The sequence below is a fragment of the Ixodes scapularis genome, unplaced genomic scaffold (assembly GCF_016920785.2).
Source record: "Ixodes scapularis isolate PalLabHiFi unplaced genomic scaffold, ASM1692078v2 PGA_scaffold0__279_contigs__length_252992795, whole genome shotgun sequence".
Lineage (NCBI taxonomy): Eukaryota > Metazoa > Arthropoda > Arachnida > Ixodida > Ixodidae > Ixodes > Ixodes scapularis.
The window spans coordinates 124,778,782-124,801,259 of record NW_024609835.1 but is presented as its reverse complement, the minus strand read 5'-3'; the positions used below and the strand labels follow the sequence as shown (position 1 = coordinate 124,801,259).

The 22,478-nt window shown below is 41.3% G+C and overlaps 2 protein-coding genes across 7 annotated transcripts in view; one reads left to right on the top strand and one right to left on the bottom strand.

Moving 5' to 3' along the window:
• LOC8053966 (protein adenylyltransferase SelO, mitochondrial) overlaps positions 1–22,478 on the top strand; it is a 74,380-nt gene that overhangs the window by 42,948 nt on the left and 8,954 nt on the right. Inside the window, exons 9-13 of one of the 6 annotated variants that reach the window (XM_040501527.2) lie at positions 3,227–3,347; positions 3,662–3,819; positions 9,263–9,390; positions 9,489–9,586; positions 18,990–19,175. In XM_040501527.2, coding sequence (XP_040357461.2) covers positions 3,227–3,347; positions 3,662–3,819; positions 9,263–9,390; positions 9,489–9,574 — 493 coding nt within the window. In that variant the 3' untranslated portion in view covers positions 9,575–9,586; positions 18,990–19,175. Of the gene's footprint in view, positions 1–3,226; positions 3,348–3,661; positions 3,820–5,859; positions 6,009–9,262; positions 9,391–9,488; positions 9,587–15,454; positions 15,582–18,989; positions 19,176–22,478 lie in introns of those variants that run through there. The other 5 variants (XM_042289668.1, XM_040501529.2, XR_006077605.1 and 2 more) reach the window with 5 other exon arrangements.
• Positions 19,292–22,478, bottom strand: part of LOC8053961 (enhancer of polycomb homolog 1) — a 98,276-nt gene continuing 95,089 nt past the window's right edge. The window contains exon 15 of the mRNA XM_029973895.3: positions 19,292–21,839. Coding sequence (XP_029829755.3) covers positions 21,749–21,839 — 91 coding nt within the window. The 3' untranslated portion in view covers positions 19,292–21,748. The remainder of the gene's footprint in view (positions 21,840–22,478) is intronic.

Here is a 22,478-nt window from a genome sequence, read left to right as displayed (position 1 = left end):
GCTTTCTAGCACTGGTGACATAAGTAAGCTCGACAGGCTTGCAAAGATGGAGCCACCAGAAGTTGCTTGGGATGCAGGAGGCAGTTCATGTTTGTGAACAGCAAAAAAGTCTATACCAAATGATTGACTAAAGTAAAGTAAGTGTACTGTACCAAAACTTTTTATATATAAAAGGCTAGGGATGTCACTCCCCACATCGCAAGCTGCCTTTGCCGCGGCAGCATGCGCAACAATAATCTTTACCAGGAAACATGTTATCAGGAGTGCCTTATCATCAACGTCTTTACTCCATGATGGCGGATCCCGAACAACGCCTCTCGCGCAACGGTGATTCCGTTGCACAAGAGGCAGTGATTCAAGAGAATCACTTCCTCTTGTGCAACGAGAGGCAGTGTTTTACCGCTTTTAAAGCGAGCGGTGATTCTCTCACCGCTTTAAAAGCGATGAGAGAATCACCGCTTTTAAAGCGGTGATTCTCTCATCGCAACGGTGATTCCGTTGCACAAGAGGCAGTGATTCAAGAGAATCACTGCCTCTTGTGCAACGAGAGGCAGTGATTCACCGCTTTTAAAGCGAGCGGTGATTCTCTCACCGCTTTAAAGCGGTGATTCTCTCATTGCTTTAAAGCGGTGATTCTCTCACCGCTTTAAAAGCGATGAGAGAATCACCGCTTTTAAAGCGGTGATTCTTTCGAATCACCGCTTTAAAAGGTTTTGCACTACAATTGCACTTTGGCACCAGTTCGTATAAGCTTGAAGTACCTGGTGCCCACCTAACTTTGCAGCAAGCCTGTGTTTCTTGTCCTCATCTATGTGCATTGGACCCACGTTTGCCTTTTCCATTCTTTTTTTTTTTATATTTTATCTCTGTGTGTATTGGCGTTGATGACTTATTAGAACCAGGGTGGAAAAAAAATAACAATTAAAAAAGAAAAGTCAGATTTATGTGATATAAATCAGATTTTTTATGATTTAAATTGCTGATAAGCTGCTCTAACATTTTCTGCTCCTAATCTGCTCCAAACTGTAGACGTTTCTGCTCCGAAGTTGCTCCAAGATGCGTAAACTACTGCTCCAAAACGAGAATTTTGTGCCCCTAAGCTGCTTCAAAATCCAGATTTTTCTGCTCCAAAAATTGCTGCAAAACCTGTTTCACCTGTCTCCCCCCTGTATGCGTGATATGCACTTTTCGTTTCAAATGCTGAAAGGTTTCTTTTCTGTGAGGATGACATCACAAAAATACAAATTTTGCCGAATATAACGTATGTGAATGTGTAAGCTTTGTGGATAAAACAGTCACACAAGCAGTGTCATGACAAGTGATGATAATGGAATTAATGCAGATGTGCAAGCAAGCTAGACAAGAATAAAAATTTGCGATGACAAGTTTTGATGTCGAGGGAAGTGCCCAAAACGGCTGGTGGTAAAGAAAAACCGACACCGAAAAGCGTTATGCCCATAAGGAACCATATGAAAAGACTTCAGTCCCCCCAGCAGGATTTGAACTCACCACCTTGGGATTGTGAGCCATGTGCTTTGCTGACTGAGCTATCCAGGGTGCTTTTTGATTTTTTTAACATTTATTTATGTCTATTTACACAATATCGACAGTGTTCAATTTTGTACAAATTATGTACAATATATACAGGGGACGACTTTTCTCAATGATGCAAAAACTTTTAAGCAAACGATACGTAAATTAACTAAGGTGGTAGGGCACCTGCGTGACCTTAGCAAGGAAGACATCTTGCTATGGTAATATGTTCTCCACGAGTAGCTGCATGTTATATATTATCGGGTGACTGACTGAGGTTTTTAACTATTTCTTTCCATTCATCGTTTTCTTGGCATGCAAGTATGCTGTGGCCAACTTGAATTGCTATGTGTTTAAAATTTACCCAGGAGGGCTTTGCAACTCTCGCTTCGGTACCTACTTTTCACGTCTTCCATAAGCTATAAAGTAATATTACAACTAAAACATCTTGGACTGTATCCAGGTTTTCGGCAAAACGTAAGTAGTACCGAAAATTTGTTTCAACCACTTCAAAGTCCTTTTTCAGTGTCATTTTGAAAACATCCCATTAAAGGACAGCATCTGCACATAAAATGAAAGCATGCATGAACGTTTCAGTTGTTTGGCAAAGTCGGCAATTGGTGGTTCCATATACTCTAATGCTGCGAGAGTTGAGCTACTCTTTCACTGGTATGGTACGTGAATGAAATCTGTAAAAGGAAGTCTTGCACTTGGGAGGAATTGGCATTTCCATGACTCTTTTTAGAACATCCGTTCTGCAATTCTGTGGAGGGTCATAAGGGTACAGGCGAAACACTGGGTCCGGAAGCAGCGAAAGCAGAAGTTTCCTTACCAGTGATTTTTTTTAGCACAATGTTAAAAAGTTTAGGTCAAACCTTGCTCTTAGGAAATGCAACGTGTCTGCTACTTCTTTATAATCATTGTAACATTATTTTACTTGTGTGGTTAGTGAATCATTAGCTGGCGGTGCCAAGTATTTTGCCAGAAATAATTTTTTGCACATCTCCAAGAAAGAACGCTGTTCGTGTCTAAAAAAATTCCATCTGGCAATTAATTGTCTCACAAAAATGTGACCCAGACCAAGCCCCCATCTTGAATTTTCCAAAATAAGTTTGTTCTTCTCATTGGCTCATACGGTGACCTCCAGATGAATGTCGCAAATATCCTGTTGAACACGTTGACTGTTACTCTGGAACAATGCATAACCTGCAGAAGGTATGTTAGTTTTGACAAAAAGTAAATGTTGCTAACGGCGACTCTACCAAAGGTTGATAGATACCTGAGGTTCCACATGCGTGCAGCTGATTTGACATTTTTGAGCTATCCAGGTTCGGTGGTAAGGACCACGCAAAGGCAAACTTATTTGCGCGGCACGTGAATGAGCTTGCGCACTTCACCGCATTTCTCATCATGTAGCGCCATTTCATGGCATGTGTCAGAAATGAAAGTGAATTCACACATTCTCTGCTTAGGAGTTATTTTTTCAGCATGATCAAGCTCATATATTTTCTATTAAATTGCATTATATATATGTAACTAAGAAGTCCTTTTACATAACATTGGTCAGTTTTGTGCTGTGTGCTTTTACTTGTGTTGTAATTCGGAGTGAATGTAGCATATGGAACAACAATAGTGCAGGTGAAAACCAGTTTGCCCTGACATAGCCGTGTTGTTTGTGCACTTTCCTGTGCAGGGACTTCCAGTTGTTCCTCATACTGTCCCAGTCCAACCCTGAGCTCCTCGAACAATTGGGAAAAGGGGTTCTCGCAAAGGAGAGAATCATGGCACAGATTGAAAAGGGAAAAGAACTGAAGGTAGGCCTTAATATGTCTGCAATCTTTGCGGTATTTTGTTGACAAAGTTATCCGCTCCCCTTTCATTATTCCTATAGGTGCTCACCTAACTAGGCAAATTCGCAGCTCGTGTGATTAAGGCCAAAGATGTTGCATGTACATCAAAGAATGACATTCGTAGGACATTAGTGTTGTGTGGGAGGGAGGCTTTGCGATGGCATAACCCTTAAAAAGCCTGCAAATGGCATTGCAAAGGTGTAGTACACTGTGGGTGCAACTCGCTTTATTTTCATTCAGTGTTTTCAAACTATAGTCCTGATTTGAATTTCACGCAGGATATGACGGCAGAGGAGATGGAGAAGAAGAATGCCCAGGTGTGGACAGAATGGATAGAGAAGTACTCGAGAAGACTCGCTGCTGAGGCTAAAGACCACAGTGACTTGCAGGGGTTGCAAGAGCAGAGGGTGCAGTTGATGAACAGCCATAACCCGAGGTATGTTGTAGCCGTGTTAATCTTGTCCAGAACAGTTCTTATTGGCTTTACTTTATTTGTTCAGACAATAAGTCAACCTTCCAATAAACAGTGTGCCAAACCTGTTTTTGGCGTAAAGCCTGATTATCGGGACATAGGAGTCATGCAAATGACTGGAAAGAGGTTATGTTTTAATTCAGAAATTAAAACTGCTGGTACATTAAGCATGACGTTTGCTTGTTCATATTTTCTGTACAGATGCCATTTTGAGCCTCAATGTTACACGTGTCTCGTCATTTGTAGAGCTCCTCTCATAAATTGCACAAATTGGCTTTCTGTGGGTGCTGGAAGAGAATATGCACATGGATTTTGTCAATAAAAAGGGTACTTATTTTCGAGCTGATGTGCCACATCATGTTATAATCTCATGTTGGTGCTACCAAAAAGAATTAATGTTACTGGTCACATTCATTCTCTTTTTCCCAAGCCTTTATACTGTTTACAAACATGCTCTTCCCATGATGCCTCTGGGTAATTCTATACCTTCACTATGCTGATATGCTGATTAGAAACTCTGTCGAAGAACGTACTACTTCAGTTATTGCAGTGTTTGCACAATACTTTTGAAACAGTGGCTACTACAGTACATACTTGCTTGGCAGTTGATACCATGAGGGTGTTAGTTTATACATGGCCTCTGCAGACTTCCAGTATTGTGTATATCTTTCCCTTTGCCCTCTGCAGCACATGACCTCATAAGAGAGATCAATCTTCTTTGTAAACTAATATTTGTTGCTTTATAAAAAAAACAAAAAAAAACAAAACGGCATAATGCATGAGGGGCAGTGAACAAACAAACGGGCAAATGGAAAGCAACAAGAAAAGAAAAAGACAATCGAAAAGGTACAGGGGTCTACCAAGAATAGGTAGTATAGCTTGTGGAGGGTTCGAGAGCACTTTCGGCGACCCGATTTTAGCAATGACCTCAGGACGCCAGAGAAACAAGAATGGGGTTTTAGTATCGTAGCAATATGAAGCAACAGGGTTAACAAAACAATATATAATGCTCAAAGGGTCGATAATACAAAACCCAGGCGCGGTGCTACGCGCAACCATCACGAAGCTGACTTTTTCACGCTGGTTTGACTCTGTGGCATCTGGCCCCTCACCTCGTAGCATCGGCTTTGCACCTCCCGTCGCTGCCACTTCGGCCGAACAACACAACCCTCCTTCTTCCTTCCGTGGGCAGTTTTATACGCCCCTTCCCTTGACTACGGAACCATTCTGCGCCGTCATGGCAGCAACCATATGAGGGAACTTCGCACTGAGGTGCATAAAACGTCTGCGTCATTATTGTAAGCGCCCACAAGCTATATACGGTAGGTAGATATCGCAAATTTACAGAACTCAAGCTTAAAAGGTTGTAGAATGTGCACCTTTCAAACACTGCTGAGGTTTAAGTTTGCAAAGTTCAAAGTTTTCGTGGTCTTTGAAAGTTTGTGTTCTGTAATTCCAAATTTTTTCAAGGTTCAAGTTTGAAGTATTCAGGCTTTACATTACCATACTTCAGTGATGTGATTGCTGCGCCATTTGCGCCACAGTGCTTACCCTGCTACGTCCTGCTACATTTTAACATAATGCGAGAAGTTTGCGCCAACATTGTGCCAAAACTTAATTTCGCTTCAATAAATTCCGAAAATACAATAGCTCAGGCTACCTGGCCGGATCATTACGATAGGCTTACGCGAGTTTTCAGAACTTCTGATCATCGCCTCAAATAATGTTACTATTCGATTGCATTTCGTATCAAAGACTGACAGTACTCGAATGTTTCACAATAATTCTCACGTTTGTGGTGTATTCTGGAAGGTTACTTAGTTTTGTTGAGTGCGCTTCTCACCGCGCACCGGTGTGCGGCAGAGACGTGGCAACCGCAATGTAAGCATTGCGATTTTGTGTGTCTCGCTTTGTCTCAGCGCACCCGCGGGCTAATGGACAAGCACTCCTCCAGAGCGAGACGTGGCGCAGTTTCTAAAATAAAACTTCTACTTGCAATTGCAGTACCTTTCCGATGTGTACAAATCCACAGCCCAGCGTGCGATCTTCACAGCCCTGCACGCACGGGCTCGCATCTTAGGAAAGCGAGGAAAACGTGGGCCCTACGCACAAACTCCGAAGATGGCGCCTGCAGGAAGCTCCTTAAGGGAACGGTCTGAATGCCATATATTTGAGTACACTATTTTTAGTGGATGCTGAGAACAAGCTCAGATTAATAGGCTGCTAAGACTGGCAATCTTGATGGCTTGGAATGCATGTGGCAAAAGAATTCTGGATGCCCACCGTGGGGACGCTTTGAGCAGTCGTGCACACAGCTGTGGCCGCCAGTAACTCTTATATGGGCTCTTCCGTAGGTTTATTTTTATGCTTTAGTTTTATCTGATTAAGAATTGCAGTTTTATTACAACCTCAACAACTCAAAGAAAACATAAATTTAGGTGCATAAAGTTATTGTATTTTAACATTATTTCAGTGGGATTTGTTACCTAAAATAATCATTAATGGCAGTTTCCGCTGTCCTTCATCAATCATCTTGTTACCGCATCTCATACTTTTACACGCAAAAAAAAAAATAAGAAAAATTTGGTTGTGTGTATGTTTATACAGCCCAGAACTTGGCCTGCCTCAGCGGGCGACGAGTCTCCCAGCTGTAGATAAGAAATTTAGCCAGTGCAGTACAACCGCTAGCCTCTTTAACGTGCATCACGCAGTACTGATACACGACCGCACGCCGGTACGATGCTCATCCAGATTGAAACGGGCAGGGGTGGGGATTGAGCCCACTGGGGTTCTGCAGCGCGAGCTTTTGCTCCATGTGCTCTGAACTGGTGTGTGCTATAGTCGGTTACAAATCAAGAAGGTAGGAGAAGTTCTTCCCACAAGTGTGATGCGCCCGTTTCAAATCCCTCCACAGTCGAAAGAATAGTTCACTGGAAACGCCCTTTTTTCCGCTTCAGTGGATAGATATTGGCTACAGAGTGATGCCGACTTATCTCCTACCCCCACTTTTTAAGAAAGCGACCTTTGTATTCATCGGAGAGGGAACCGAGCCCCTGAAAGTAGCCTTGTATCTATCGGATAAGGAACCTAACCCGCAAAAGTCGTATTTGTTTCCGTCGGAGGGAGAAAAATCTAATCTCCCTCTCGTGGCTTCCACAATGCTAAGTCAAAGTCGAAAGTTAAGGCGAATATTTACAGGAAGGCAAGACTCTCCTCCCGTGTTGGCCACGACGTCACGGAAACGATCGGACGCTATTGGATGCGGAAGTGGCGGAGGGATATGTGAATCCCTTTGAGGGGTATTTGCCGCTACCTTCTTGACCTGTAACTCACTATAGCCCACTCGGCCACCGATCCCCCCTTCTACGCGCAACCAAACGCTAGTTCCATTTTTGATGGAATCGCTCCTGCTGTGCAGTCAACGCTAATAAAAAGATACACATAACCGAGACGGCAGAGTACACATTGCCTTTTAGTTGGACAGGCCAATGCATGAATCTTAATATAATATTTGCAGTGGTATGAAAAAACAAAAAAAAAAGAAGTGTGCGCTTATGCTCCAAAACTTCTTTTTTGCTGCTGCAAAGTTCAGTTTTGACTGCTCCGAGAGTTGCTCCAAAATGACTCTGACCAATCACATCATTAATACTTTTAAGTTCAGTTAAGAAATGAGATGATCTTAAGTTTTTTTTATGCTCAAGTTTGCAAAGTTTGAAGTTCTAGAATCTTCTGGAGGTTCGAGTCCCACAGTTTTTAACAAACCTTATTGACTCAACTTGAAAAATAGACACATCGAGTTTGACAAATTTCACTAAAACTTAAGGTGCTCCTTTTAACTACCACTCAAACCTCCTGTTTGCGGAATTAATTTGTGATATATATGTGCTTCTGTGTGTGACAGAAAGAACTACACTTATGGAGAGTTAGAATCCTTAATGCTATTTTCGGCCGTGACACACAGCTCTGGTACCCTAGCCACTCTTGTTTACACTACGACGCAATTAGTTCAGACACAATAGGTTGACAGTTCAGGCCATCGGCAAGCGTTTGCCACTGCTCACCCAGGATCAGAGTCCTAAAAAGTATGCCGCGTTCAAAGGTGAACCCAGAAAGGGCTGTTGTTCACTCTACAAGGAAATTTTTTAGCTCGCACTGGAGCATCATTGGGACAGGGCACGTTAGTGTGATCTGTGTGCGAGGAGGCACACGAGGCGGGTTCCGACTTGTGTTCACGTGACGAAGAGCTGGTGGAGCGAGGACAGATTGGGGAAGTACAGATTGGAGAAGTACAGATGGGAAGAGGACAGTGGGGACGGTAGAGCTTGGCTCCGACGATGGCAACACAAATCCCAAGTTTACTTCCATTAAAGCTCATTCGGCATTAAAAACGTTAAGCCGGCTTTGTAGCACAAGTTACAAAGCTCACGTGTAGGGTCAAGTTCAAGGTAAAGCTGGCAAAGTCATTGCTACCAACTTGCTAGCTGGCGCTAGCATTCCAGACTGTAGACACTCGAATGATTGCTAATTGGCTGGCTGCAGAGCGAGGTACAGCAGAACAGGCATCGGCCGTTTTTAGCTCCACTGCCACGCCACCTTCGGGATCACAAAGCAGCGACCGCACGACGCAGTCGTGACGTCTTCATGCTGAAATAGAAATACCAGAAATAAATGTGTTGTATACACACTAGTTAGGCACAGATTGCGGGCACCATGGCATGGCTCGCTACGTGGAAGCTTGCTACATGGAACTCGTGGCCAGTTTTCTGCGACCGCAATTGTGCTTTGATTGCTGTAATTGTTGACAATCGAATGTTTGTCAGAAGAGTGCGAGCGTGCTCGTTGGGCATTTGCAGTATTTGCCAAGCGTTTCTATAAGGGTAAAGTAGCTTCTGACCAAAGCAGGTTTCGGAGGCTTGACCTTAAACTGCGTTTGACCTTACGATGTACCACGGCGGATGCTACGAGACACCAAAGTATGACTGTATGGCCCTCTGATTTGGCGGAGCAACATGCAGCGTGAATCTGTGTGACATGCATGGAGCAGTGGAGTGGCTAAGATGGGTCACAGAATCTGTTGCAGTACATCGTTGTAAGGTGAAATGGAACATCTGTGTATTCAAAGTGTATTGAAATCTTAGACATGGCTTAGAAATAGTCAAATTTCTCAATGTGTAAGTTAGAAACTTTTCGAGCCTTTCGAACACCTTCGTTCTTTGAACCTCAGGTTCAAAAACAATTTGCATCTTCTCTAGTAATCGCAGGTTACTAGATTTACAGATATTTGTTTAAAAACAAATATCCGTAAATATGCGAGGAATAAGTGGAAGGGCCTGTTGCTGAACTTTCTGTCAGTACTGTAGATTTCCTAGTGTCAGGCACTGATATTCACATTGTTCTCGTCCTTCAGATTTGTACTGAGGAACCATGTTGCGCAACGAGCCATTGACATGGCTGAAAAAGGGGACTACTCTGAAGTGCACAAAGTGCTCAAGATACTGCAGCATCCATACTCGGATAACCCACTCGGCCTGAAAGGTGCGATGTTCTAAAGCTGCCTTGCAATGCCATCAAGCACACTTTCAGATCCCTCCTCCCCCTCTCTCAACATTAATTTTCTCTTTGTTTTACTGCAGTTTGTCCAGCAGAGTTTGATGAGGGCTTCTATGAAGGACGGTACTCCCTGAGTGCTGCTCCACTGAGGGTTTCTTGTTCATCCTAGGTGAAGATGGAGGTATGCATCCCTTTCCCCCTTTAGGGAGAACGACTTTAGGGAAAACGACAAACTGCGCGACTTTCTAATGCTTAATTATAGAGCGGATTTTGGGGATTAGCTCTATTTTAAATGTCAACATTGTTCAACATCAAGGTTATGTGTCACTTATCTCATAATATTGGAAATTCTGTTGAGGTGAAGGGCATCTGGCAGCAGAATAATATGGGAGTTTCATCTCCTTTATGTAAAAGAACTGGAAAGTAAACATTCGAGAGAAATCTCTGGTTGGGAAGCACAATGATTGAAGTATGGCAACCAATCAAGTCCTACACATGTAGGGGCTTTACGTTTTGAACTTACTTGGTTCTTCATCGGGGGCGACTCTCGCCCTTGACATTTGCCCCTGACGTAGAACCAAGTAGGTTCGAAACGTAGCGCTCCTACATGTTTAGGACTTGGTTGGTTGCCATACTTCAATTATAGTAAAAGAACTGGCATTGTCATATATATCTCTCTCAAAAACAATTTACAGGGTTTTTTTCCACTGAAAAAATAAACTACTATGCCTAAGTTTAAGAGCGTGATTTCATCTCAACTCAAACACAAATTTTGAAAAAATCGTAACGGTGCAGGCGAGCTGGTGAATATTAACCTTGTTGAAATAACCTGAGACTGGTGCAGAGAAGAAACATCAAAACGTAAAAGGGACAGAATGACGTTGTCCTGTCTATTTTCTGTCCCTTCTACATTTTGATGTTTCTTCTCTACCCCAGTCTCAGGTTATTTCAACATGGTTACAAATTTTGAGTCGAATTTTTAATTTTTGTAAAAAAAATACATGTTCTCGGGCAATTCGTAAAATAAAGAAGACACAAACGGTGAGTTTGTCGGATTTTTTGTTCTCAAGTTATGGACTGTTGAAGCGGCCAAGGTGGAAACTGACGTTTTTCCAGCTTATCAGGGGTGCCATATTTCACTCCATCCCTTTTCCCTAATTTTTACGCTACATCAATATAACTTTCTGGGAACACTCACGAGATATGCTTTTTATGCTAATTAAGCATCTAGGTCATAAGATCCTAAATGTATTTTTTTTTTTATTTGTCAAACCGCCTCTCTTCGGTGATATTTGACAAAGTTCAGCGAGCTCTGCTGTGTGACCTAATCAACATATTTTTATAATCTTTACATGACTGTAAAGCTCCAATTAAGTTCTTTCTTTTGAGTATAATTTGAATATTTTGCGCTAAATATATAATGTGTTATATATGCCTAACAACATATATTTCGAAAAACTAGCTAGTTTGGAGTCTATTTTCTAAGAAAACCCACCTTTTATTTCTTTTAGTATTTATTGACAGTTAGGTAATATAGTAGTCTATCAGGAACTACCAACAGAAATTGTAATATATTGTTTGTATGGCCACTATTAAGACTCTAATCTCGTGCTACCAGCGTTTTGAACAAGACTTCGCACAGGTGCTCTGCGGGGCAGAATTTTGGCTTATGTAATGTTTTCTATTTATCATTAGCAGTTACCTCAATATCCAACCATAAACATTAATGAAATTTGGAGTAGTGCTCTTAAAAAAAGTTACTCAGAAGTCCGTATCCACAAGTGCGGACACAGCGCTTACTTCCTCCCAATACGGGGGAATGCAGATCGTTAGAGAATTTCTTTGGAGCCTTTTGCTTTTGGCTTTGAGTTTGAAACACTGAACTTGATATGGTAATTGTCATATTTTCTTATGTCAAACAAATATGCAGTGCATATACATATGTATGAGTTAGTATATGACAGTTAGGAAGTATGGTTTATTTTGTGCACATATGGACTCTTTCGTAAAATAACGAGCATTTCGTAGCGTGTAAGGCTTCAAATGGTGTTAGTCATCTGTTTAGGTTTCCTTTCTATTTTCAGTGATTCATGCCGGGTTACTTAGACTTTTTCCTCTTGACTTAGGTTTGTCGGGGGTCTAGATGTTGCGTATCCTCTCCGTCGACACATAGGGCGAAGCTCACACGCCTTACAAATCACCCCAGTGCCAAGTAAATAAATATTGTTGCTTCACTGGCTCTTACGCTCAGGTATTGAGGTAAGTACTAACATTAAATAGAAAACCTTACATAGGTCAAAATTCTGCTCAGCTGAGTGTCTATGCGAAGTCCCGTTCAAAACTCTCATAGCCCGAGATTCTAGTCCTAATAGCAGCCATACAAACAATATATTACACTTTCTGTTGGTAGTTCCTGACAGACTAGTATATTACCTAACTGTGAATAAAACATGAAAGAAATAAAAGGTGCTTTTTTTAGAAAATCAACTTCAAACTTGCAAGTTTTTCTAAATATTTGTTGTTCAGGCAAATGTTCTGCATTATATGTTTAGCGCAAAATATTTAAAGTATGCTCAAAAGAAAGAGCTTAATTGGAGCTTTACGGTGATGTAAAGATCATAAGAATATATTGATTAGGTCACACAGCAGAGCTTGCTGAACTTCGTCAAATATTGCTGCAGAGAGGCAGTTTGAGAATTAAAAAAAACAAAAAAACATTAAGGATATAATGACTTGGACACTTTATTAGCATAACTAGCCACGTGAACCTTCTTTTATTAAAGGAATTTACAGGTAGCTACTAATAATTTCAGAGGCGTTAATTATGACTTAATCAATTTTTGTGAGTCACTTGTATCACTTAGCAACAAGTGAACAAAACCAAGATATAAACTTTTATAGCTGCCATACTAACAAAATATTACATTTTTTGTTTATTTTACTTCATAAAGCAGTGCAATAGGTAGCTAGAGAAAAACAATTAGCCAAATAAAAGGTAGGCTTTTCAGAAAACCAACCTTCAATTTACAAAATTTTTGAAATAGTCCTTGCTTTATGAGAAAATACTGACCTATCTCTTTTACACACAACTTCAAATCTGTTACCATTAGAAGGAGTATACTATAAGCTTTCTGAAAATACTAAATATATTAAGACACCTCATATAGGTCACATGTACGGAAGAGCTGGTAAACTTTGACAAATATCGTTCAAAAACATCATATTGGGAAATTTTCTAAGATATATTCCGTATAAATAATTGCATTAAAATTATTTATCAGAGAATAAGTCTGTTCACAGGTATCAACTAAAAAAAAATAAGAGGCGCCAATTTTGAATTAGTGTATATTTGCGAGTAAGTTGATTCACTGACAAAACAGTCAAACAAAATCAAACTTAGGGCTTTTATAGCTACCATACAAACAAAATATTACATTTTCTATTTATAGTAACTTATAAAGCACTGCAATAGCTAGCTAGAGAAAAAAAAAAAAAAATCAGCCAAATAAAATGTGTTTTTCTAGAAAATCGATCTCCAATTTGCAAAAAGTTTTTAATAGTCCTTGCTTTACAAGAATACAGTGCCCTTTCTCTTTTACACACAACATTAAATTTGTTATCAATGGAAAGATTATACCCCTAGCTTTCTGAAAATACTAAATATGTTACGATATTTTAAATAGGCCACACGGAGGAGCTGGTCAAACTTTGACAAATAATGTCGAAGGGACACACTTTGACATTATTTAAAACAAGAGCTGAAGATAAATAATCACAATAAAATTATTGACCATAAATAATTCCTATTCTTTGAGTGGCAGAAAAACGATACATTGCACTACCAAAAACAGTCAAAAAGTAGAAAGGAGTGAAACATGACACCTCCAACAGGCGAGAGAAAGGTCAGTTTGCGCCTTGGCTACTTAAAATGTCCATAACTCGAGAACGAAAAATCTCCCGAGCTTGCGGTTTGCACTCCCTGTCACAAAAGGTTTTCACCAAAACATTTTTTTTTTTTTGTCAAAATTAAACTTTTGATTCCAAATCTGTGCCCGAGTTGAGATGAAACCACCCGAGAACAAAATTCAAAAGATAAGTGATTGTCTGAAAATTTTAATGTTAAAATGGCAAATGACTGACTCTTCGAATACGTGGAGCAGAATGGTGCCAATTGAGGATGAGCCCCATTTTCCCATCGAAATTCTCAGAAAAGTTTTTATCTTTTGAATAAGATAACGGTTAGACCTGAAGCTTTGGTAACTGCATGGCTTGGACAGCTGGTGCTACATCTGGGCGGTGACTGAGCGTATGGCAATGCATCGTTTATTTTTGCAATAAAGTTTTCGTAAATTTGTTTAGGGGACACGCTGTACATTGCCACTTTGTCGATGAGCAGTTACAGCAGTAATCTTGCAGTATCATATATTTTAGTTTGTTGTAAAAACATGTGCACAATGCAGATATAGTGAAATACCCCTTGAGCTAACTTCAAGGGACCTAATTCACCCAATACATTGGACACAGAGGTTTTTGCTGGCGAATTTTACAAAAGTTTGTTCATCTGAACAGTTTGTTCAACTGGACTTTGTTCAAGAGGTATATCATTTATATTATTATACACTTCTTTCTTTTACCCTCGTTCCAAGCAACATAGTTCACGCATCTAATATGCGGGACAAAAAAAAGAATTCAAGACATTGCAGTTTGGAGCAAGTAAAAAAATATAGAAGAGGCAAAACAAAAATGAATGGCAGTTGCATTAAACCATAAGCACCTTCCCATGGCGTGGCAAGAGCAAAACAATGTTTTCCCACATACCAGAAGTGGTATGGGGTACACTTGGTGTGCATGGTCTCACAGTACTAAATTGACAAGCTGGAGTAAGAGTGTTCATACTACCCAGACTGGTGGCACATGATTATCAACTGCAGAGAAGACGCAACTCCAAATCTCCGAACTAAAAAAAAAATGGTAATTCCCGACGTGAATGCAGCTTGTGCACAATATTTTGCTCATATATTCATAAAGATTCGTAGTGATCATAAAACACTTGGGAAGATTTAATCTAGTCAGAAGTACTGATGCAGAAGATGAATATGAAAGAGGTACATTGCGTGACACTGTTAGTGCAAACATGACATCGGAACTTTTTTGCATTTTATTTCGAAGGGAAATTGGCAGGCATCAAACTTTTCCCTTAAAGGGATTGTCCGGTGAAAATTGGAAGTTCTTGAGATCTTATCATGGTTACCTGGTGGGAGCCTTCATTAACATAGGCCATTTTTATTCTAATGAACGACACCCCAATTTAGTGTAAGCAACGACAGATAATTATACCAAACCACATACCAAATTTCGCGAGTATCTATGGCTGCGCTCCCATGCCTGTGACGTCACACCAGGCTTGCAATTGTCATGTCCTATGCCTCATTCCTCCGTGGGATCACAGTGCTCCCAACGCACCGCAGTGTTCCATTTTACTCACCCCTTTAAATTTCGCGGAGAAGTGTGGAGCGTGACAACCGCACAACGAGTCCCTTTTCTTTCACAAAAAATATTCTAGCGCAGCAACGAGGGTGAACTCTGTGGAGAACAAAATTCGAAGGGCGCTTCAGTTCGGCACGTTCTTTGCCTTATGTTATGTCAGAGCCTCCCAATTACTCGTCCAGGAAAGCGCACAAAATTCAGATTTGTCTTGGAGGATGTTCCTACAGCCATTGACAATGAGGTCTAAATGTTTTCTTGAATACGAATTTTGACCGCACAATTCCTTTGTGTTCCGATCCAAATGATCACTTTTCATCATATTCTTGTACTTCTGATGGCAGCCTTTCAATTCAAGGTTAAAAACAAAACAAAAAAAAAACAAAAAAACAATCTCTTGTTTGCATTAGCATTGTCATGCAGTGTACATGCTGCAGCGAAAATAAAACTGAATTTTCTGCAATTCCTTTTTGCACTGCGGCAGAGATGTAAAAGTACTAGCTCGTCTCCTTGGCGCATCGTTTGCAAGAAAAAAATGTCAGGGTAGCTGGAAACTGTTTTGCAGAGGCTGGCATGGGCCTTTCCGTACGATGCAAGCAGCTCGGCAACCATGCTTACGACTGTGGAAACTGAATAAACTGACAGTGTTGTGGCCGATATGCAACATTGGTGCAAGCACACTCAAACCACGACCCTGACTCGACTTTGGTCATTTTTAATGTTTCTGAAACAATAACTATGGAACAATACCTACCGTATCCATTGAGTTGTACAAGTTGTTGAAGGCTGCTGCTTGTGAAGTGAAATTGCCTGTACTAGCCTGTGTAATCTCTGGCAACCTAATACCAAATGGTGAGTTGCACATGTTGGAGAAAATAGTTTTTGGGACACAGAAGATAAGGAAGGTACAGGCAGGGCAAGGAGCGTGACAGTAGCACCTGAACAAAAAAAAAACTGATGAAGCATACAGGTCCTGGAGATTGACTTAAAAATAATGTCCTATTTGACCTTATTCAGGCTGCAACCTTCATCGCTATTGCATGTAGACCTTCAATTCACTTAGGAATTTATGTCAACCTGCTTGTCAAGTCTGTCGGGCATTATTTCGAGGCCGTTGAAAGTGCCGGCCATAGATGTCTGTGAATATTGTGATTGTTAGTTTTAGAACTAAATGCAATTTTACAATGATAGCAGTTATGGGCCTTTCTTACAACTGGAAATGATGCCCGTTGTTGATGTTGTGTTTGGCATAGTAGGGTATCCGTTGTCATTCTTGCCAAATCCTTGAAAAAGATTGCCCACCGCTAGTGGGAAACAAACCTGGGTCCGCGGCACGCAAAGCGGAGGCGTTACCCCAGAGCTACGCCACAACGTTAACAGCCCACTTTATATTTAGGGTTTTTGTAGCACCTGACGGCCATAAATGCCGACTGCTCGCACTCTCTGGAAAAAAAAATTACAGGCGGACGCTTAAGCTTAACCTTTAAGAGTGGAACGTGATAGCTACACATATAAACCCCCACTCGCTCCCAAGCCATGGAAGCGTGTTTGCGTGGCCTAGTAGGTAGCGTATCTGGCTCGCAACCGGAGGGTTGTGGGTTCGAATCCTGCCTCCACCTAAAATTCTTCCTATTTTCTCTTAAGGCAGATGAATTACTTTATAAAGTAAAATAATTAAAGGCATGCAGCAACTTTTAATTCGCATTGCATTTCACGTTTTCATCACTTCCATTCCACGCGTAGTGTCACGTGAGCATTGTGGGTTGTTCGAAATTCCCGCACGAAGTCATGTGGCTGCGATGTCATGACCTTATCGACCAATCAGGATTTTCGCGGCTTTTCTGGGACGTCACCAAGGCCGGCGCAACACAAACTCCTTAAAGCTATCGCTTTAAAAAAAAATGTTTGCTGGTGACAAAATGTTTTAGCAATGTCAAGAGCTCGTGCCGGGAGACGCGCTTTCACATGCTCAGGAACAAAAAAAGAAACAAAAGCAGTCGAAACAAAATGGTCAGATGTCTATTTTGCTCCGAACGCTTTTGTTCACGCACCCCGTCATGCATGAACAGGACGCCGATGCCCAACGACTTTCCCGTGCCGTGTTGCAGCCATTTTCTGCCTGTACCCCGGATTAATGCAGGACTGCTCAATTTTTCAGTGCAGGTCAACATAATTATAAATTTCGCAACTACTTTTGAACATACCTAGTTGCAGATTTAAAGTAAATATATATATATATTGTAAACAACTTGTTTTTCATTGGCTCAATATTTCATAATTTAGGTCTAAGCTGAAGTTTTGGAATAATTTGCAGGTTCCAATTTTCGTGACATGGTAGGGTCCCGATATACATAATTCCAGTGTGTTTACATTTTACTGGTTGCGGGGCCTATTTTTCGCGAATTGTAGGCAATTCGCGAAAATTAAGTCGTTTACAGTATATATTTCTTAACACATATTTTTATGGATTACTGTAGATCAGTTCATACACACAAAATACGGTCACAGTTTGCCTGAGGAAACTATGCATTGAAATTGAAGATGCATGCTGTATTGGTCACTATCAAATAAATTGGGGTGCAAGCATTTGTTATAGTGAAGTTGTTTGTGAATAATTCACCTATTTACTTCTTTTCACCAAAAGAGCCACATAGAAAATATTGGCTCATGGCAGAGCATTACTAATTTCTCTCCATATTGACGAATCTGTTTAAGATCAGTTATTTGATAGTTCCTTGCAACATGAAATTTCAAATGCAGAAAGTCGTTTTTCCCCCCTGGCAATCAAACTTTCCAAAAGCCACTTTTTGCAGTAGTTGTTTTCATCTTCAGTTTTTAAAGTTCCTTCGATCTTCAGCAAGTAAATATACTGCATAATTTCACGGGTCATTTTTCGCCACTTTTTTGTAGTCTACTCAACTCTACTGGTCGAAATATGCGGATGAATGAGCCGCACTGATTGTGCGAGAATAAAGGTCAGAAAGCTGCCGAAAGACAAAACGTGGCGGTGCCGGGATTTAAACTTTATGCCTCCTCCTTACCAGTGAGGTATGGTTAAGCCTCATCGGCAGTGAGGGGACCCGGAGTTTGAATTCCAGCACCACCACCATTGTCTTTCAGCGTCTTTCTAAACTTCGTTCCCATTCGATCGGTGCGGTTAATTTTCCTGCATAGTTTGACTACAACGTTGTTTCAAGAGGAGTCTTGATGGGCATACTAAGAAAAGACAAAGTTGCTTTTAGAGATGTCGAGGCATGCGCAGCATTTGATTGCGCCCTCCAGAAACCCAATTTGAATGTATTACCGCTGGAGTTTCTGCTGCATATTAATGCTTGCCACCAACGTTGATACAATGCCAAAATTTGGTGCAGTGTATATAGTGATTTATGATAATTGCCCATGATGTTTCCAATTTAAACCATGCCTTTATCTGTACCAACTAAAAAGCTCCATATTAAAAACAAATTACTTAACCCAAATGTTGCACAGCTTGACAAATAGGCCCTTTGGCTGTGCCAAGCTTTCTCTGTATAATGTGGTTTTCACAGAAAAGTGTTGGCCTGGCTTTGTGGAACAGCCTGTATATGTAAGCATATAAAGGTTTTTTTGTTTTTCTTTCTTGGAGGAAGAATTTTATAAAATACTTCCTTCAAGCCTTTGAGGCATAATTAGTTGGACAATTGAAGTTCGGCCTCAATATAATTTAGCTGTGATCCAAAATTTTGATTTAAAAAATTTGTAGCGGGCACTACGGTACTAGAAATGGCATCTTTGCGTACAGCTTCAAACCGAAACAGCCAGCGAAGCATGTTCACGACGTTAACCCCCTGCGCTGTGCCAGCTCCACAACCCATGTGCCTGGGTTAAAACCAAAACTGCCGTGCTTCGCCGGCAGTTTTGGTTTTAACCCAGGTACAAGAATAACATTTTTTTCTTGCCTCATAGCATCTGCTACTAATTTTTTAATCAATATTTTATGTCACGGTTACGCCATGGGAGGTCAGCGTCAATTCTCCAAGTACATTATGCTCCAATAAATTATGTTTATTACTTTTAATTAATCAGTTTTAGTTAATGATACCGTTTCATCCCTTTTCTAGTGACCCCAGTGGCTACTAGGGCTAAAGGAACCCTGACACAAGTTCCCTTTCTTTTTAATCCTGGTCCCACTAAAACGAAAAACACCCTGTATAACATGAGATATTATGCTCACCTTTTGATGGGTTTAGTTCACTGAACTTTACTAAGAATAAATTACCTTCTTTTAGCAAATGAAATGCATGCACGAAGTCTGAATCTGCTTTTTTGGAGCAAAAGGTGCAGAACAGGGTTCCGCAAATGGTTCAGCATGAATCGCACTCTAGTAGTATTGTGGCGATTGATGGAAGGAATATGACGCAGGTCAAGGTGGTTAGATCGTCTTTAATCCCATGAGGGCTACCATGCTATTTACAATGATACAATGGAGTTTTTCCCCCGCAATTTCACCCTTCAAAGTAAATACAAAACTATAATACAAACTTGAAGAGTTCAACAAAATGCTCTTCCAAGAATCCACCACAATTTTCTGGCAGAAGAAATACCATATGTACAGAAACATCCACACCAAAGAACTGCCAATACAATATTTCAATGAGACAATATTGTACTCTGAAAATGCCTGGCATTTTTTTTTCTCCCCCTCTTTACAATGTGGTTGGCATTACACATGGTCTTACACAGATTTGCCTAACTAGAGATTTATATCAACAGGCTAGGGTTTGGTTCATGTTCTGCAAGTTGCTCATCACTGCAAGCATTTTAACCCCACTTGTAAGGAGACATCTGAATAAGACTTAGTGGTTGGGTTAGGATTGCAACTAAAAGTCCAGAAAACAGAACAACCGTTTAGGATAGACGACAGACATTTTTAATAAACTAGACTGAACCCCTGAGATCTTTTTATTTTTAGTAAGAAAAAATTTTGAAAAGTTAGAAATAAATGGATTTTACAAACTTGCACATGCACCCAACGACAGAAGAAATGCTCAGGTGTCTTTAGAAAGCCAATCTCCACTGCTTGTACAACCCTCCCTACGATTTGCTAACTTGCTGCATCTAACACAAATTGCCTAAATTCACATTTGTGGGCAGCAGCCAGGTTGTGCGCAATTGAACAAAGCTTCGTTGCAGAAGAAAGGCAGCGCAGCAAAGCACTTGCAAGGAAACATTTTTGAGTCACGGCAACTCGAATACAGATAAATTTTGTCACTGGTGCAGCTAAAGTATGCAGCTTTTCATTATAATCAATGTTGTTAATCTAACTACACCAGCACATATGAATGGTTATTTTCCCCAAGCCAGCTAACTCTTTATTTCTTGTAAAACACTGAACTTCCCTGCACCTTCAAAGAAACCTTTACTTTTTCTTATCTTTTTTTTTTTCTGATACCTTGCCAACTGTTTTATCTTAATATTTTTAATTTGTTCTACATGTGTTTCCAGCACACACACACGCACACACCCACACACAAACAAACAAGCACACTCAAACATGCAATTGCATGCATAGTCCATACTCGCCAACACATGAATCTAGAACAGTCATTAGTTACAGAATGGGTGTACACAAGCACACAGATGCATACATGCACACACACATTTCAAGCACATTGTACAACATGATGAAAGGGCACGAAACCCCATCATTTCTGATTTCCCCCCTCCCACACTCCAGGGTAAATTAAAAAAAAGAAATAAAAAGAACCTTTCCCATCGAAGTCCCTGTTTATGAGGTATTATCACAGCTACAGAACCTAGCCATGGGTGTGGCCATTGTAATTATGCACCGCAAATAAATCAAAGTGCACAACAACAGTTCTGGAAGAAAAAAAAAAAAGCAAGTTCCTCCATGTTTCCTTTCCCCCTTACAAAAAGAAAATCACAAAGATCTTTAGCTTGCATTTTACACATCTGCAATCTGTCAGGCTCTTCATTTAAAACAAAATGTTACGGAAAATTTTGCAATGAAGGAAGTTGCAGTCCAAAACTACTATACACAGAAAAGGGAAAATGCATCTAGACGGCAACCTGCAGTGACCTGGTAGTACAACTGTGTGTGTTCTGTCTCTTGACGGTGCCAAGTTTTTTCTCGCACCGATGGCGAGGGAAAGCTTAACGTAACTAGCAGCAGAGAGGTTTCAGATGCTCGAGGCAGACTGTCCCTTCCCTGCAGTGTTGGCAGTGCAGTGTACACTTTTTGCCCCCCTCCACAACCAAGCCCGGGCAACCCAACCAACGCCGCACGCAGGTTGGGCGACACGAATGCCACACTCGGCGAGTCGGACACCGGTCACGAGAACCGCATTCTCGCTGACCGAGAAGGACCCTTCCCATTGATCTTTCAAATTTCAGCCAAAACTGCGCAGCCAACACCATCTTCCCCCTAGACGAGAAGAAACTTATCGACGACCGGATGGTACAAAACGACTGACGGCATCACATCATATTTTGTACCCTTTCTTTTAGCTTTGTCCCAAAAGGCTACAACCACGCGCCTTTGTTGAGCACGGGAATTCAGCTCCCTCGAGGGAGGGGAGGAACAATGATAAACGAGAAGGACTGGCAGGGGGAGGGAGGAAAGGGAGGAGGAGCAGTATCTGTTCGCCAGCGAGGGAGCGGGAGGCGACAACCCGCCCGCGTCGGGCTGGCCCCGACCGACTCGCGGGTGTGGAACCGTGCCCGGCCGAGGCAGCGAGGGAAGGCCTGTCCGGAACGGCTCCTCCCATTCTGGCTTCGGTTTCGGCTTTGGCCGCAGCAGCAGACTCTTGTCTGGAGCGACGGTGGCTTGTACGTTGTTATTGTCATCGTCGGGCGGCTGTCAGGTCACGTCCATTGGGAGGGCCCCGTCTGCCGTGCCCACGGGTTCCAGCTTCACCCTCGGCAGGCTGCTCGACAGTTCGTGGCGTGCCCTGCAAGGCGGGAATGCGGGCCGAGGCAGTTTAGCAACTGGCAGTATAGGACCAAACTTGCAGTGTAAAGTGTGGGTTCTCAAACAGGGTTCCCCAAGTACCCAAACTTCCTCAACCGTCCCCTGTAAAAGCGTTTTTCCAGTTTAAGTATACTATTTTTTATTTTAGTAGATCCGATCCACTCATTCATGCCCAACTACTAGTAAACACTACTTTGTACAGTCGACTCATTAATTCGAACTCCAGGAAGCCACAAACTTTGTTTGAATTATCAGAAATTAATCTAAGTATGGATGCAAAATAAAATTGTGATTTGCCATATAAATGTCTACACCTACAAAGCAGATATTCGATGATTTCCTCTACATAGGCCTACTGATTATAAGCAGGTATGCCACATGTGAAACATTTGCGAAATGTTTGATGCAAGTTTATTTATCTCTCAAAAATGTTGTTTATTGTGGACTGTTTAGAAGGCACATGACAACTCAAAACAAAACCAAGTGTGTTCATCAGGCCAAGAAGTTGTCTAATTCGGACTATTCAGCAGGGGACACGTGAGCAATGAAAATGGGCACCACGCAGCAGCTTTCTTGCGCTTGGCCTCCGTGGCACGATCGTCGTCTGTGGTATTGGCCC